The sequence below is a fragment of the Papio anubis genome, chromosome 9, assembly GCF_008728515.1.
Source record: "Papio anubis isolate 15944 chromosome 9, Panubis1.0, whole genome shotgun sequence".
Lineage (NCBI taxonomy): Eukaryota > Metazoa > Chordata > Mammalia > Primates > Cercopithecidae > Papio > Papio anubis.
Genome location: NC_044984.1, coordinates 89,508,612 through 89,525,959, shown reverse-complemented (window position 1 = coordinate 89,525,959; position 17,348 = coordinate 89,508,612). Strand labels below are relative to the sequence as shown.

The following is a 17,348-nucleotide window of genomic DNA, read 5'->3' as shown; positions in this document are numbered from 1 at the left end:
ATTTCCTAATTCAGTGTGATCCTTAACAGCAACCATGAGGATTACTGAGTGCCTTTCTGGGGCCTTTTGAATGCTATTTGGTGCAGCACCAGAGTCCCTACTAGATCTAGAGTTGGCTGCTATAGTTTTTTGTGGCTATTTCTTGCCATGGAGTCATTTTAAATGTGTTGCAACCTCATACACAATCCTAACGTGCCATCCCCTTTCTGTCATAGCAGGTACACTACACTAAAATTTCTTTGTAGCTCAATTTTATATAATCAAGATCACATAAATAAGGCTTCCATGTTAAAATCGTTGCAGTTTTTAGTGTATTCTTTTTGGAGGCCAAAGTTATACCTTATAAAGTGTTTCTTTCTGCTGCATTCAGTCTGGCATTTCGCAAGACAAGTTATGTGGGTTTTCTTTCCCTCCTCTTGAGCTCTCAGCCTTCTGACTACAAGGTTTGGCGTAAGCCTTAGAATCTAAAAAATATCAGCCAGGCTATTCTACCTTCCAAGACCTGGCTGAATCATGAACCAGTTCTAAATCTAAAGAGAGTGAGAGAGGGAAGAAACCTGGCACAAACTTACAGTCTCTTTAATTACATGTAAAATGCATGTGATTGTATTTGCTATTGGCTTAGCCCCATGGAGGGTTTAGAAAAATGTTTAGTCTCTGTGGAAGCTATCCAATTTTCCTTCTCCCAAAAAGATGTTATTCCCCTGCCCCTTTATGAGTCCTTCATAACTTACTAAAGCCGATCAATTGTTATTTATGTAACCTGGCTCATTCAGTGTCAACTAAGAACCTAATTATATGCAATTTATTGTTTAAAAAAAAAACTATAAAAATATATTTTGATAGCTAATATTTTAGAGGAAAAATAAGTAGTATGTAGATTCCAAGGATACTGTATTTATTATACAGATAAGTATGCCTGTGCTTCCATCAAACACTTTTTCAGGTATCTCCTTTTAATTCATAAGGAGGAGAGAGTAGGGCCTTTATAAAGCTAAGCTAAAATGATGCTAAGCATAATGTAGATGAGACGCCAGGCTGAACCAGGGGAAAGCTGGCACTGTTAGTGAGTGTCCCCAACTAGTACTCCACCTTTATCTGTGGCAGCTATAAATGTTTAGGACCCATCAGAGTCCTAAGAAAATGAGAGTAACTATCTCTGGCATCATCCACATTTCCGAACCTCTTTCTAATAGCTTTTCCCTTTTTCTGTAATGTAGGCAGCATCCCCCTATTGTATTTTGGTTGCCCAAGATGCTTGATTCTTTTGAGTGTTTAGTTGCATTTCTTAAAATGAGATCAGACCAACCCTTGATTCACATGAAAGCTGTAATGACACAACAAAGAGAAGGCGACAGTTTTAAAGTATAATTGTCAGCCGACTGTGTATTTTATATTTGGTTCATAGAATATATCTAGACATGGGGAAAGTCTTCTATTTGGTAATTTAGTTAAAATGGAAATGTTATATATCACAGCAGATGTTGGTATGTTTTGGAGTGTGCTTCCATTGTGCTCAGGTTTTGAAAAGTTTGAGGTCCATTTTAGTCAAATGTAGTCAATGGGATTTCCAGAGATAAATATTCTATTTTTCTTATTGTACTGCACACTCCTTGAAGGCAGATAGTGTACTTAATATCACTGTCTTTCATAATACTGCCCTAGGTCTTTTTCATTTTTAAGAGACCGGGTCTCGCTATGTTGCCCATGCTGAACTCAAATGCCTGGGCTCAAGCAATCCTCCCACCTCAGCCTCTGGAGTAGCTGGGACTACAGGGGCATGCACCACCAGGCCTGGCTTTCTGGGTCTTTAAAGAGAAAATATTTGTTCAATTGAATAAAGGACAGGATTCTTGTCATCTACAACTCAACACAGCCTGAAAATATCCACATTGTAACCTGGACTTTAGACGATCTCTCTCCACTATCCTGCAGAGCTCCATTTGTAACTACTTTTTGGCTATCTGTATGAGTCCTCAAGCATCTCAGACTTTACATGAATAAAACTCAACTTTCTTCCCATTCAAATCTGTTTATTTTCTTCTGTAAGAGAAAGATACCATTTGAGACTCCAGAATCTGCCTCCAACTCTCAACAAGACTCTGCAATTACTCTTGTATCCTTTCCATCCTCATTGCCCTGCCGTTATTACATAGGCCCTAGTTCAAGTCCTTGTTACTTGTTCCCATTATTGCAATAACTTCTAATTCCAATGCCATTGTGTGATCCCATTTTAAACACTGCCAGAGCAATCTTCCAACAACGTAGCTCTAATCTAGTTTCATCCCCACTTTTACATGCTTCGGTGGCTTTCCCAGTGACTTGGCATGGAATACTTCCTCGGTTGCCATACACTCCAGCTTTGTACTCTGACCCAAACTTTCTCTGTTCACACAGTTTCCTTTTGTTTTCTTCATTCACCCATCCGCATCTCTGACTGCTTATCCAAGACTTCTCTGTGATAGCTGACCCTTGGTCTTTCTCTCCCCTATTCCTCCAGATTAGATCCTGTCTCCTTCCTGCAACCCCCACACAGCCTTTAGTTTATAATCTTTTGTATGGTGCTTAGCACCTTCTATCCCTAAGGACAACTTATGCATTTGAGATTTCCCCCACAGCATCTGGCAGGGTGCCTTGCATGCAGTGGACACTCAGTATTTGCTGAATTAAATTCCTTCCTATGGATCCCTTCTGATTTTTTTTTGAAGTACCTCTAATACACATATCATTCTGGGGCTTTTGCCACTTTTAATGTCATTTTCTAAAGGAAAATCTTATCTATGACATTTTCCCTTATAAGAGAGAATTGTTTTGAGTAGGGTTTTTTTTTTTTAAAGATATAGTAGGAATTTTTTTTTAAGCCTAAATATCAAATTCCTTTTCCTTTGGGGTGGGGGAAGGAATGAAGGGGGAACAACTTGCTCTTTCATATGAGTTGGTTATAGCATGTAAGAACCAATCTTGAAATAGTTTTTTTCTAAATGACTTATAATGTATTTCTAGAAATACTTTGTACTTAAAATGATAAGTTTGTATCTTTTTGTCCATATAAAGATACTTTATAAATAAAAAAAATAGCATTGTAAATAATGTTAATATGTATTATATTTATACAAAATAAATTTAATATATTTTGTTGGTATGACTTTTTTCCCCCTCAAGACAGAGTCTTGCTGTGTCGCCCAGGCTGGAGTGTAATGGCGTGATCTCGGCTCACTGCAACCTTCACTTCCTGGGTTCAGGCAATTCTCCTGCCTCCGCCTCCTGAGGAGCTGGGATTACAGATGTGCACCACCATGCCTGGCTAATTTTTTGTCTCCCTCAGTCTCCCTAAGTGCTGGGATTACAGGCATGAGCTACTGAGCCTGGCCAGCATCATACATTTAAAGATGAACTTCGGCCAGAGTCACACATGTAAAGATGAACTTCGGCTGGGCACAGTGGCTCATGCCTGTAATCCCAGCACTTTGGGACCCCAAGGCAGGCGGATCACTTGAGGTGAGGAGTTCGAGACCAGCCTGGCCAACATGGTGAAACCCTGTCTCTACTAAAAATACAAAAAGCCAGACATTGTGGTGTGCGCCTGTAATCCCAGCTACTCGGGAGGCTGAGGCACGAGAACCTCTTGAACCCAGGTGGCGGAGGTTGCAGTGAGCTGAGATCATGCCACTGCACTCCAGCCTGGGCAACAGAGTGAGCCTCTATCTCAAAAAGAAATAAAGATGAACTTCATTTACCTCTTTTCCTGAAGCATAATTAATGGAAACACTTCTTCACCTACAAATGATGTTCCCAAAATGGCTTCTACTTCCAAGTTTTAACAAGTCAACTTACAGTGACTTAAGTGAATTAATTGGGTGATAAGGGGTAACCACAAGCATCACTACAGGCATACATATTATCCACGAAGAATAATGAAGAGGTCTCAGATTGCCTGTATCCATTGGGCCTATAGTGCAATCGTGCACTGCGTAACAATATTTCAGTCAAAGGCCACATATATGATAATGGTGGCATAAGATTATAGTCCTCTATTTTTACTGCACTTCTTTTTCTTAAAGGACTTACTGTACTTTTTCTGTGTTTATATATATATTTAGATACACAAATACCTACCATTATGTTACAACTGCCTACAGTATTCAGTAACATGCTGTACAGGTTTGTCCTAGGTTTGTGACTTAAGAGCAACAGACTACATACAGCCTAGGTGTGTCTAGGCTAGACCGTCTAGGTTTGTGTAAGTACACTCTATGATGAGCATAAAATGATGAAATTGCCTAAGGACTCATTTCTCAGAACATGTCCCTGACGTGACTATACTTTCATAATTTTCACCTTTGGGACCAGCTTATGGTATTGATAGGGGGCTTCCCTTAACACCAAACCAAATACACAACAAATAATGCTCAAAGGTAGAGGTTGAAAAAAAAATAAAAATCTCACTCTCGCCCAGGCTGGAATGCAATGGTGCCAACACTGGACCAGACTCCTGGGCTCAAGCAATCCTCCCACCTCAGCCTCCTCAGTAACTAGGAATACAGGCCTGTACCCCCATGCCCTTTTTTTTTTTTTTTTAAGAGATGGAGTTTATGTTGCCCAGGCTGGTCTCAAACTCCTGGCATCAAGCAAGTCTCCTACCTCAGCCTCCCAAAGCTCTGGGGGCAGAAGCCACTGTGCTCAGCAGAGGTGGATTTCTAATGAGGCATAAAGCATATTTTTACTTGTTAGGGATTGTTTCATGCCTTGATCTCTGTTCGTCTGCCGAGTTCCAAAGAGAAATAACAGAGATGTTCTCATTCCCAGCAAACGTTTGTTTTTCCTTCCTTGGATTTCTGCCCTGAGTTTGTGGCTGCTTTCCTACAGTGCCGATCTAAGCTAGGTAAAATAGAAATTTCATGGTAAAACAAAGGAGATTTTTAAAAAAATAGAAATTTCAAGAATGCTTCAAAATCTAAAGCACAGAGTACTCTGCACACAGGGCATTTATTCCTGCCACACCTTGCTGCTACAGGTGGCCACTATTAGAATGCGATGTTCCATCCAATGTCTCTTCACTTCACAATTTGAAAACGTTTTTTGTAGAGGTAGGGTTTTGTTATCTTGCCCAAGTTAGTCTCCAACTGCTGGCCCAAAGTGATCTTGCCTTGGCCTCCCAGCAGCCACCTGCCTGGTTTTCGTTTCATACATCATTATTGATAGCAGGCATCGTCCTATGCGCTTGGTAATACATCACGGAGCAAAACAGACAATAAAACGGCCATTGAGGATTTCATATATATATATACACACACACATACACACACACACACTATATATAGAGGATATGGAAAAAATATATATATAGAGAGAGAGAGAGACTCATTCTGTCACCCAGGCTGGAGTGCAGTGGTGTGATCTTGGCTCACTGCCGTCTCGACTCAGGTGATCCTCCCATCTCAGCCTCCAAGTAATTGGGACGACAGGCACGCGCCAGGACCGGCTAATTTTTTTGCAGAGGCGGGGTTTCGCCATGTTGGCCAGGCTGGTCCCTAACAACTGGGCTCAAGTGATCCGTCCGCCTCGGCCTCCCAACTTGCTGGGATTACAAGCGTGAGCTACCGTGCCCAGTCTCTAGTGATTACATTCTTGCCCTGTTTAGCCATTATGTCTCTCTACCCACAACAGTTTATAATGAAACTTTGCCTTACCATTTGCATGAGTCGGCCTCAGCTTGTCATTATATATAAAGTTTAAATATGATTGGACTCTATCCAGGGCCCAGTTTTCCAGAAATTAGAAACAGATATGCCTAAGACCCAGAGGGTTATTACTCAAATCTGAAACGTTGACTGAAAACTTCCCCTAATGCCCACCTTTGGCAAACAGTGCTTAAACCTTTGCACGTGGCTGCAAAAAGTACCTGGCTGGGGACGCGTAGCTCTGGCGGGGCACTCTGCCTCCAAGCCAAAAGGGGGCAGTGGATTCACAGAGCCGCTGCTCGGCCCTCTGATCCCTCCACCCCACCCTGGGAACGTCACGACCTCCTCTCGCCGCTTCTCCCCGTCGCTAATGCGCAGGCGCTGGCGTGATAGCGCGCCGCCGAGCCAAGAAAGGGGTCACGAACTCTGACCCTCCCAAATACCCAAACACAGAAAACTCCCTCCGCCGTGAATCTCGATCCCCCCTCCCGTGGGCTTCCTTCAACCTCTCTTTCCGGAGCGCCCCCCAATCCAGCAGTGGCAACCGCGGGACTGTCGCGTCGGCGCCCGACGCCGGAGTCAGCGGGGCGCAAAAGCGCCGGTAAGAAGCGCTGGGTGGGGACACCAGCGACCGCGTCGGGGGCGGGGGACGGGGGGTGCCTTTCACCCCAACGGCCAACGGACGCGCTCCCAGGGCATCCCCCGGCCTGCGCCCTGCGGCTAGCGGGGCCGTTCAGTTTGGGCGCGCTGCTTTGGGCTGCTGGAGTTGGGCTGGGAGCGCGGAGCGGCGGCGCCGAATGCTCTGGGTCCCCGGAGAGGCGGGGCGGCGGGACGCGGGGCCGGACGCCGAGCGGCTCGGAGCACACAACTGCCTCTCCCAGTGCGCTCATCGCAGCGCCTCTGACCTTTAACCTGCAGGGAAAGCTTCCGCGGTGCCGCAGTTTCCCCCGCCCCGGGGAGCCGCGCGCAGCGCCGGGGCCTCGAAGGCGCACGGCTAACGCCGGAACGAGTGAGTCCCGGGAGAGGCCGACCCTCGGCTAGTGGCCGCAGGTCCCGGCCTGCATCCCCTGCCTAACTCTCATGCTTTCACGGGACGGACAGAATGACGCCCTCCACTTTCACTTTTCTCTCACGACAAATCGGGCCAGGGTCGTCGCTGCCTGTGGACCTGGATCTTTTCAGAAGATACGGAACGGCCCCGGGGTCCTCACTGCAGGGGGCTTGTCCAAGCTTCCGATAGATAGCTCTTTTGTTAAGAAATTCTTCTTTCAGCTCGTGCAGATACCATTTTGTGCAGTATGAATGTTGCCAAGTTGTCTCATAATCTTCAGTAAGTAGGTCAGTCTTTAAAAAAGTAACCGGAAAGCAAAAGCAAAAGACCTAAAATTAAGGCCTTTAGGGTTTAATACCTCTAGACGTTGTAAATAGACCTTCAATTTTGAGGTTTTTTGAACCATTTCTGCTGTGTGGTTGGTGATACTCGATGATTTTTTTTTTTTTTTTTTTGGAGAGGGAGTCTCTCTCTGTCACCCAGGCTGGAGTGCCGTGGCGCGATTTCCTCTCGCTACAACCTCCACCTCCCGGGTTCAAGCGATTCTCCTGTCTCAGCCTCCTGAGTAGCTGGGACTACAGGCAGGAGCCACCACACCCAGCTAATTTTTTTTTTTTTTTGTATTTTTGGTAGAGATGGGGTTTCACCATGTTGGCCAGTATGGTCTCGATATTCTGACCTCGTGAGCCACCCACCTCGGCCTTCCAAAGTGTTGGGATTACAGGCGTGAGCCACCGCGCCCGGTCGGTGATTGTTTTTAAACTGCTTTAAGTCCAGTTAGTAAATCTGAAAAAGCGATGTGTATTTCTATCATTAAAAGTGGGTCGTGGCTGGGCGCGGTATCTCACACCTGTAATCCCAGAACTTTGAGAGGCCTAGGCGGGCGGATCATCTGAGGTCAGGAGTCCGAGACCAGCCTGACCAACATGGAGAAACCCCGTTTGTAGTAAAAATACAAAATGAGCCGGGCGTGGTGACGCACGCCTGTGATCCCATCATCTCCAGAGGCTGAGGCAGGAGAATCGCTTGAACCTGGGAGGCGGAGGTTGCTGTGAGCAGAGATCGCGCCATTGCACTCCAGCCTGGGCAACAAGAGCGAAACTCCATCTCAAAAAAGAAAAAAAGGGGTCGCATGAAATGTTGCTAATCTTAGTCTTTCAAGGGGCATGTTAGTGTCTTCTAGGAAGGGTTTTTTTTTTGTTTTATACAAATGGTGGAGGGCCTCATTTTGTTGTCCAGACTGATCTCTGGTCTCAAGCTGTCCTCCTGCCTCAGCCTGTTGAGTAGCTGGAATTACAGGCACTGCATCCTAAGGAAGGATTTTGAGGGAGCAAACATCCCCAAAGTATCTACCATCTGGGTGTCTGCCACACAGTGTATAATCTCTACTCTTGGGGAATAAAAACAAAACAGCATACAATAAATAATAGGATAAATATAATTCGTTGCCTTTTTTCAGTCACAAGACCATCTGCAGCCTCTTAAAGTCTTTTATGAACTGTCTCTAGAAAAATGTACCTTTAGATAAAATTTACATACAGTATTAGGAGTTAACAGAAATCTATTTCTGAATCCTAGTTAACAACCTTAGTCTACACAATAAATGCTAGACCCTTGAAGAAAGACTAGGTGAAAAACTATGAACCAAGTTTTTTTTTTTTCCCCAGACGGAGTTTTGCTCTTGTTTCCCAAGCTGGAGTGCAATGGTACGATCTCGGCTGACTGCAACCTCCGCCTCCTAGATTCAAGCGATTCTCTTGCCTCAGCCTCCCATGTAGCTGTTACCACAGGCACCATCCACCACACCCGGCTAAATTCTTGTATTTTTGGTAGAGATGGGGTTTCACCATGTTGGCCGGGCTGGTCTTGAACTCTTGACCTCAGGTGATCCACATGCCTTGGCCTCCTAAAGTGCTGGGATTACAGGCAGGAGCCCTGGCTTGAACCAAATCTTAAAGGTCAGGTGGGATTTAAATGAGGGAGAAAGTAGGAATATGTTGGGGAATAAAGCACATGATAGTTTGACCTGAAGAGGCCCCCTCTTGAGAGTGACAGGAAATGAGAATGGGGGAAGTCGGATTATAAAAGAACCCTCCCTTGTGTTCACAGTGCCAGACACCTTGTGAAAGCATAATAAATATTGAATGAATACCAAGGGAAGGGATTAAAACTTTGTTCCTTTGCCATTAAAGCAGCACTGATGGTCTGAAGTTGAAGAATAAGGATGTCATTTAGTTCTGTAAGTCGTTCTGTGAATGCCAGGCCCATAGTAAGCATTCAACAAGTATTTGTTGAATGGAAGAAAATCGAATAAATTTTTGAGCCCGTGAATATGAACATTTTTAAGGCTCTTGGTATACATTGGCAAATGACTTCTAGGAAGGTTAAAACAGTCTAACCTTTTACTAACAGTATATAAAGAATGTGTGTGTTGGCTGGGTACAGTGCCTCATACCTGTAATCCCAACACTTCGGGAGACTGAGGTGGGCGGATCACTTGAGGTCAAGAGTTCGAGACCAGCCTGGCCAACGTGGTGAAACTCTTTCTTTACAAAAAAATACAAAAAGTAGCTGGGCATGGTAATGCATGCCTGTAACCCCAGTTACTCGGGAGGCTGAGGCAGGAGAATTGCTTGAACCTGGGAGGCAGAGGTTGCAGTGAGCTGAGATTGCACCACTGCACTCCAGCCTGGGTGACAGAGCAAGGTTCTGTCTCAAAAAAAAAAAAAAAAAACTTGGAAATTTTACTTTTGTATTGGCTGCTCAAGGCCGGTTTATCAGGCTGGATCCTATTTGAAGCTGGGAAGAATGGGAAGAAAACAGACACTGCTATCAGAGCAGCCTTAACTTATACCATTGCTTATCTTCTTTCTCATCTCTTCAGGGTAGAGATCATCTTTATTATCCTATCCCAGTGTCAGACATAGATCCTGGAACTCAACTGAAAGGTGTAGTTAGGGAAAGGGAAAGTTGATCTTTTTTATAAGATTGAGAATCTTCCTTCAGTGGCATCCATGAAGGAAGGATGGATGGATGGATGGTTGGATGCATAGATGCATACATAGATGCATGGATGCATGGATGGATGGATGGATGGATTAATAAATGTTTAAAATCATTCAGTCATCCAGTCACAAAATTTTGGGGAAAAAAAGGAATGTGTGTGTTGCCTTATCTTCGGAGTTAAATTTAGTCTTGGAAAATATATAGTTATATGTGATGGGGATGTGTTCTGAGAAATGCATCCCTAAGTGATTTTATCATGAATGAACATCATAGAGCATACTTACACAAAACTAAGTGATATAACTTACCATACACCTGGGCTATACAGTATAGCCTGTTGCTCTTAGTTTGCAAACCCACACAGCATGTTAATTTAGTGAATACTGCAGGCAGTTTTAACACAGTAGTATTTGTGGAAGTAAAAAATCTAAACATAGAAGAGGTACAGTAAAAATAGTGTTACGGGTGTAATCTTGTGGTACCGCTATTTTATATGCAGTCTCATTCATTGATTAAAACATCATGCAGTACATGACTGTTAATCTAGTGAGTCCCTGGAATTCATTCAGATAAACAAATAGTTTATCTTCCTAAGTTTTCATTATGAAGTGACTTCTTTGAGTCTAATGCACCAATGCACTGGTGTTGATTTTAGGATTTCTGGAAAAGATTTCTTACTTTTTATTACTTTAATTTTTGTGGTAATACTTGTATTTAAGCAAAATTTAAAAGCACCAAACACTTATTCAGTGAAAAATAAGCCTCCCATTCCTGTTCCCAAACTTACAGTTTCTTTCCTTGGAGGTAGTTATTGGAACCGTTTTCTTTCTTATGTGTCCTTTAAGGTGTAGTTTTTCTTTTTCTTTTTTTCTCTTTTGAGACGGAGTCTCACTCTGTCACCCAGGCTGGAGTGTAGTGGCGCGATCTTGGCTCACTACACCCTCCGCCTTCCAAGTTCAAGGGATTCTTCTGCCTCAGCTTCTCAAGTAACTAGGATTACGGGCACCCACCACCATGCCTGGCTAATTTTTTTTTTTTCTTTTTTTTTTTATGAGACAGAATTTCACTCTTGTGACCCAAGCTGGAGTGCAATGGCGTGATCTTGGCTCACTGCAACCTCCGCCTCCCAGGTTCAAGCAATTCTGCTTCAGCCTCCCGAGTACCTGGGATTACAGGCATGTGCCACCACGCCTGGCTAATTCTGTATTTTTAGTAGAGATGGCATTTCACCATGTTGGCCAGGCTGGTCTTGAACTCCTGATCTCAGGTGATCAGCCCATCTTGGCCTCCCATAGTGCTGGGAGTACAGATGTGAGCCACTGGGGCTGGCCCAAGTGTAGATTTTCTTGTCTTTTAGGCAGCATTTGAAAGTTTTATTTGCCTACCTAGATCTTGCATGTTTCTTGCTAGGTTTATGCCTGAGTGTTATGGGCTGAATTCAGTTCTCCCACAAAATCACATGAATCCCAAATTCCTGTGTTGATATCCTAACCACCAGTACCGCAGAATTGAGTATATTTGGAAATAAGACCTTAAAAGAGATAATTGAGTTAAAATTAGTTCATTAGAGTATGCCGTAATCCAAAATAACAGATGTCTTTCTATGAAGAGATTATGACACAGGCACTCAGAGGGAAGACTGTATAAACATCTAAAGATACATGGAGGGCTGGGGCTGGGTGCAGTGGTTCACGCCTGTAATCCCAGCACTTTGGGAGGCCAAGGCAGGTGGATCACGAGGTCAGGAGATCAAGACCATCCTGGCTAACACAGCGAAACCCTGTCTCTACTAAAAATACAAAAAAATTAGCCAGTGTGGTGGCAGGTGCCTGTAGTTCCAGCTACTCGGGAGGCTGAGGCAGGAGAATGGCATGAACCCAGGAAGTGGAGCTTGCAGTGAGCCAAGATCGTGCCACTGCACTCCAACCTGGGTGACAGAGCGAGACTCCATCTCCAAAAAAAAAAAAGATACATGGAGGGCTGGGCGTGGTCGCTCATGCCAATTCAATTCCAACACTTGGGAGGCCGAGACAGGAAGATTGAGCCCAGGAGTTTGAGGCCAGCCTGGGCAACACAGTGAGATCCCATCTGTACAAAAAATAAAAAATTAGCCAGGTGTGGTGGTGTATACCAGTAGTTCCAGCTCCTCAGGAGGCTGAGGTGGGAGGATCACTTGAGCCCAGGAGGTTAAGACTGCAGTGAGCTGTGATGGTACCACTACACTCCAGCCTGGGTGATAGAGTGAGGCCTTGTTTTTAAAAAAGAAAAAAAAAAGACATGGAAAAGGCAACCATGAACGGAAAAGAGACTTCAGAAAAAGCCAACCCTCCCACTTCAACTAGATTATTTTGAAGCAAATCTTAAATATCATATAGTTTTATTTATAAATTATTTAATAAAAGTGTTTTTGTGAATTTAATTATAAAGCATCTTTTTATTTTTGGCAGGACATCTTGGCAGTTAGATCATGGCAACCATAGAAGAAATTGCACATCAAATTATTGAACAACAGATGGGAGAGGTATGTCTAGTTTACAGTTGATGCACTGACCCACCAAACTTTTATAATTCATACTAAATGCATATACCAGGTTCTGGAGTTCCAGAAATAAAAGATATTCCCTAACTTAAGATAGCTTTTCAAGCTACTGAGAGATAGTTGAATAATCAGACAATTCATAGTAGAATGTGGTAAGTTCTGTGACAGGTCATTGTATCAGGTGCAATGGGAGCACAGAAGAAAAACAATTGAAAGGAATGAAGGGAAGGAAGGAAGGAAATTAAAGAGCTGTAGAGTGAGTAGGAATGCTTTTGGAGGGAATGCTTTTTAGAGGGTACAATCTGAGACCAGTTTTGGTGGGATCAGAAGGAGTTCAGTGTCAATACTGACATCTTCATTTTTTAAAATGGTTACCTCCTAATACTTAGTAATAGATACCAGATAATTTGGAAGTTCTCAAAGTATTATCTGGGGACACTTTCAGAGAATCAACCAGGTGAAGGCCATTTTTTTATAATACCGAAATGTTATTTGCCATTTCGGTATTGTTCTCTCCCAGGTATACAGTGGAATTTTCTACAGACTGTGTGACGTGATTATACTGTACGATATAATTTGTCAACATTTATAAGGTGTACATAACTCACTGAATCATTGCTTTCCAGATGACCAGTGTATAATGTTACAAAATTATGCATGAGTGAAGGATCCATTTAAATTGCAGGATAGACCAACAGATTTTAATATAGTTTATGACTCTACCTTGCAGCTAACCTTTGAAAAACTGCCACTTGTTGAGTTGATATAGTATCAAAGAACAACTTTCACAGTTTGAAAAGGGTATTAAAATATCCTTCCCCTTTTCAACCAATAAATATGAAACTGAATTTTCTTTACCATATATATGGTGAAGAAATATATTTCCGGCTGATTTTTTGTGACCATTTTCCGTGCTTACGTACCTGGCTAATGTTTTGTATATTTTATAGCAACAGAGTTTTGCCAAGTTGTCCAGCCTGGTCTGGAACTCCTGACCAGGAGCAGTCCACTCGCCTTGGCCTTCCAAAGTGCTGGGATTACAGGTGTGAGGTACTGTGCCCAGCCTCGTTATAACCAAAACAACATAGTCCAACAGATTAAATGAAGAAACAGATACGAGATTCCAACTTCTGTTAAACCAGACTTTATTAAAGCAATATGTAGGAATGTAAAACAAAGCCATTCTCTCCACTACATTTTTGTTTGTTTGGAAAATAAAGTTTTTAGTCATTAAGAAATAGGTTATAAAGGGTACCAAAAAAAATAGGATGAATGAATTAGACCTAGTCTGTGATAGCACAACAGACAGACTATAGTCAATAATTTTTTTTTTTTATTTTTTGAGACGGAGTCTCGCTCTGTTGTCCAAGCTGAAGTGCAGTGGCGCTGTCTCGGCTCACTGCAATTCTCCGCCTCCCTGGTTCAATCGATTCTCCTGCCTCAGCCTCCCAAGTCGCTGGGATTACAGGCGCTTGCCACCAAGCCTGGCTAAATTTTGTATTTCTAGTAGAGACGGGGTTTCAGCATGTTGGTCAGGCTGGTCTCGAGCTCCTGACCTCGTGATCCGCCCGCCTCAGCCTCCCAAAGTACTGGAATTATAGGCTTGAGCCCCTGCGCCCAGCCAATAATAATTTAATTATACATTTAAAAATAACTAAAAGAGTATAATTGATTGATTGTAACATACAGGATAAATGCTTGAGGGGATGGATGGCCTATTTTTCCATGCAGTTCTTACGTATTGCCTGCCTGTATCAAAACATCTCATGTACCCATGAAAATTAAAAATAAATTTTAAAAAATTATGTTAACATTTAATGGGTTGTTAATTTTTAAATGAATCAACTATTTTTAAAATCTCTCTTTGAATTTCTAACTCACATGCAGAAAACCCCATCCCTACTAAAATACAAAAAATTAGCCAGGTGGGGTGGCCGGTGCCTGTAGTCCCAGCTACTTGGGAGGCTGAGGCAGGAGAATCGCTTGAACCCAGGTTGCAGCGAGCCGAGATGGCACCACTGCACTCTAGCCTGGGCGACAAGAGTGGAACTCCGTCTCAAAAAAAAAACCTCTTCGGAACCCTCAGTAATATTTTAGCCTATAAAGTGGTCCTGAAACCTAAGAACTGTTTCCATTATTTACTACTCTTCTCTATTGAAGGCTCTTTGGATTGCCTAAATATTCAGTTATTATAATTATTATGCTGCAGTAATGTCCTTTTACTCATTTAAGCAGAATGTTTCAACCCAAGAGCAGTTGGACCATGAATGCGCTAAATGCTCTTCTCTAAGAAATCAGTATGAACTATTAGTCTTTTATCCAATACAACTTGCTTTAGGTAGAAACTGATTAGTGAATCAGAACTTTGTTTTAAATTTTGCATAGAAAAGAATACTGAAATAATTTCAGGAAAATAAAAATAGAAAAAGTTTGGTACAGAAGGAACAGGATTGGAATTTTGGAAAATTAGAAACAAACCAACTTTGCCATTTTAAAATTGAATCAAGGAATTTAATTGGCTTGATGATGTTTACTCTGTAATATATTTGCTGAATAACAGAAACTCTGAATGCTGAAATAGTTCTGTATATTCATGAACTTTTTCCTCCCCCCAGATGGCAGATGGCAGTTCTGTCCTCCCAGTTGCTCAAGCCAAAATTTTATAATCGTCCTTGACTCTTCTTTCTTCATATTCCACTTCAGTCCATCAGCATATTTTGTTACTTTTCTCTTCTTAAAATAAATAAATCCCAATTTAATTGTTTTTCACCCCCAGCTTGGCTACTACCCTGTTCCTGGCCAGTATTTCTGCCCATATGTCATAACCACATATTGATGGTATCTGCAATAGTGTCCTTTCTGATCTCCCTTAATTTTACTTCTGAACTTTTTTTTTTGAGACAGACTCTTGCTCTGTCACCCAGGCTGGGGTGCAGTGGTGCGCTCTCGGCTCATTGCAACCTCCTCCTCCCCGGTTCAAGTGATTCTCCTGCCTCAGCTTCCCGAATAGCTGGAGTTACAGGCACATGCCACCATGCCCAGCTAATTTATTGTATTTTTAGTAGAGACGGGATTTCACTGTGTTAGCTAGGATGGTCTCAATCGCCTGACCTCATGAGCTGCCTGTCTCGGCCTCCCAAAGTGCTGGGATTACAGGCATGAGCCACTGTGTCCAGTCCTTTTTTTTTTTTTGAGGCAGAGTCCTGCTCTGTCTCCCAGGCTGGAGCATAGTGATGTAATCCCAGCTTACTGCAACTTCTGCCTCCAAGGTTCAAGTGATTCTCCTGTCTCAGCCTCCCCAGTTGCTGGGATTACAGGCGCCCATCACCATGCCCAGCTAATTTTTATATTTTAGTAGAGACAGGCTGTCGTCATGTTGGCCAGGCTGGGCTTGAACGCCTGACCTCAAGGGATCCACCTGCCTCAGCCTCCCAAGGTGCTGATTATGGGCGTGAGCCACTGCACCCGGCCTGCACTTGAACATTTGCAGTCTGTTCTTCACACTAAATTTAGAATACTTTTTTTATACTTTTTTTTTTTTTTTGAGACAGGGTCTCACAGTGTTGCCCAGTCTGGTCTCGAACTCCTGGTCTCAAGTGATCCTCCTGCCTCAGCCTCCCAAGTAGCTGGGATTATAGATGCATGTCACTGTGCCTGTCTGATTCCTTTTTAAAAAGTAAAATCCTGTCACTCCTCTGCTCCAAACCCTCTGGTGGCTCTCTATTTCACACAGTAGGAAATCTAGACTTTCGTTTGGCCTATAAAGCCCTCTAAGTCCCAGCTGTCACTCAGATCCCATATTCTAGTGTAATCCCTGTCTTCCCTTCTTTCTTACTCATCATATATCTCTATCACTGTGCCTTGTGCCTCACATGTGTCAAACACCCTCCCTCCCTGGGACCTACTTATATGCTCTGTTTCCTCTACCTGGAATGTTCTTCCCCTAGGTAGTCGTAACCCTTGGTCTGTTTCTTCACTCAGGACTGTGCAAAAATGACACCTCCTTAGAGTGAACTTCTCTCGTTGCCCTCATTCTGTTACTGTCTCACCTTACCTTGTTTTTCTTCATAGCACTTAGTACCCCCTGACAATATTATTATTTGCTTATTTATTATCTGTCTTTCCCCACTAAAATAAAAGCTTCATGAAGGCAAAAGTTTTGTTTTATTCACTGCTACATCCCAGTATGCAGAACAGCTAATATAAATCACCCAATATATGTTTGTCTAAATGGAACATGGGAGGGAAGGGGAAGGAGGGAATCAAAATAGTGAAGTCAAAATGTTCTTACTATTGTACATTTGTTTGCACATTTGTTTATTTCTGTAGGATAGAATTTTGTGGCAATAGAATTGGTATTTTAAAAGGTACGTGTGTGTTATATTGAATATATATGAAATGATGTGTTTTTGTAAGAAGATAATTGTGTCATTAAAGAAAAATAAATGATTGAGTTTAATTGATTATTTTTCATGATTTTGTTAGATTGTTACAGAGCAGCAAACTGGGCAGAAGATCCAGATTGTGACAGCACTTGATCACAATACCCAAGGCAAGCAGTTCATTCTGACAAATCATGATGGCTCTACTCCAAGCAAAGTCATTCTGGCCAGGCAAGATTCCACTCCAGGAAAAGTTTTCCTTACAACTCCAGATGCAGCAGGTGTCAACCAGTTATTTTTTACCACTCCTGATCTGTCTGCACAACACCTGCAGGTAAATAACTATAGAAGTGTCTTTTCCTCTTATATAGATAAAAAGTTTTTTTAATCATAAGCCCTGCCATGAAGACTTTAGATCTACATATATTCAGTAGGAAAAAAATGCATAAAATTATGTGCAACACAGTATCTACAGTGATAGCTCTCTCCTATGAGCTACTGTACTTTCCTCACAGCCATATATTTTGGGGGATTATTTGTTGTGTACAGTAAGATCCACTCTGGCTATTGTAGCCAGGACGATGGGACAGCCTTTAATAAAGGATATAGAGAGCTTGCAGAATTGTTAGGAAGGTTGAAGAAACAGTTCTAGGCCAGGTTTTCAAGAATGACTATTGGAGCATGCTGCA

The 17,348-nt window shown here is 42.6% G+C and overlaps 1 protein-coding gene across 5 annotated transcripts in view; it reads left to right on the top strand.

The window, feature by feature from the left end:
- The first annotated feature begins 6,030 nt into the window (after positions 1-6,030).
- NR2C1 (nuclear receptor subfamily 2 group C member 1) overlaps positions 6,031-17,348 on the top strand; it is a 51,330-nt gene continuing 40,012 nt past the window's right edge. The window contains exons 1-3 of one of the 5 annotated variants that reach the window (XM_021922789.2): positions 6,031-6,282; positions 12,186-12,259; positions 16,763-16,993. In XM_021922789.2, the coding sequence (XP_021778481.1) occupies positions 12,206-12,259; positions 16,763-16,993 (285 nt within the window). In that variant the 5' untranslated portion in view covers positions 6,031-6,282; positions 12,186-12,205. The other 4 variants (XM_021922786.2, XM_021922788.2, XM_021922787.2 and 1 more) reach the window with 4 other exon arrangements.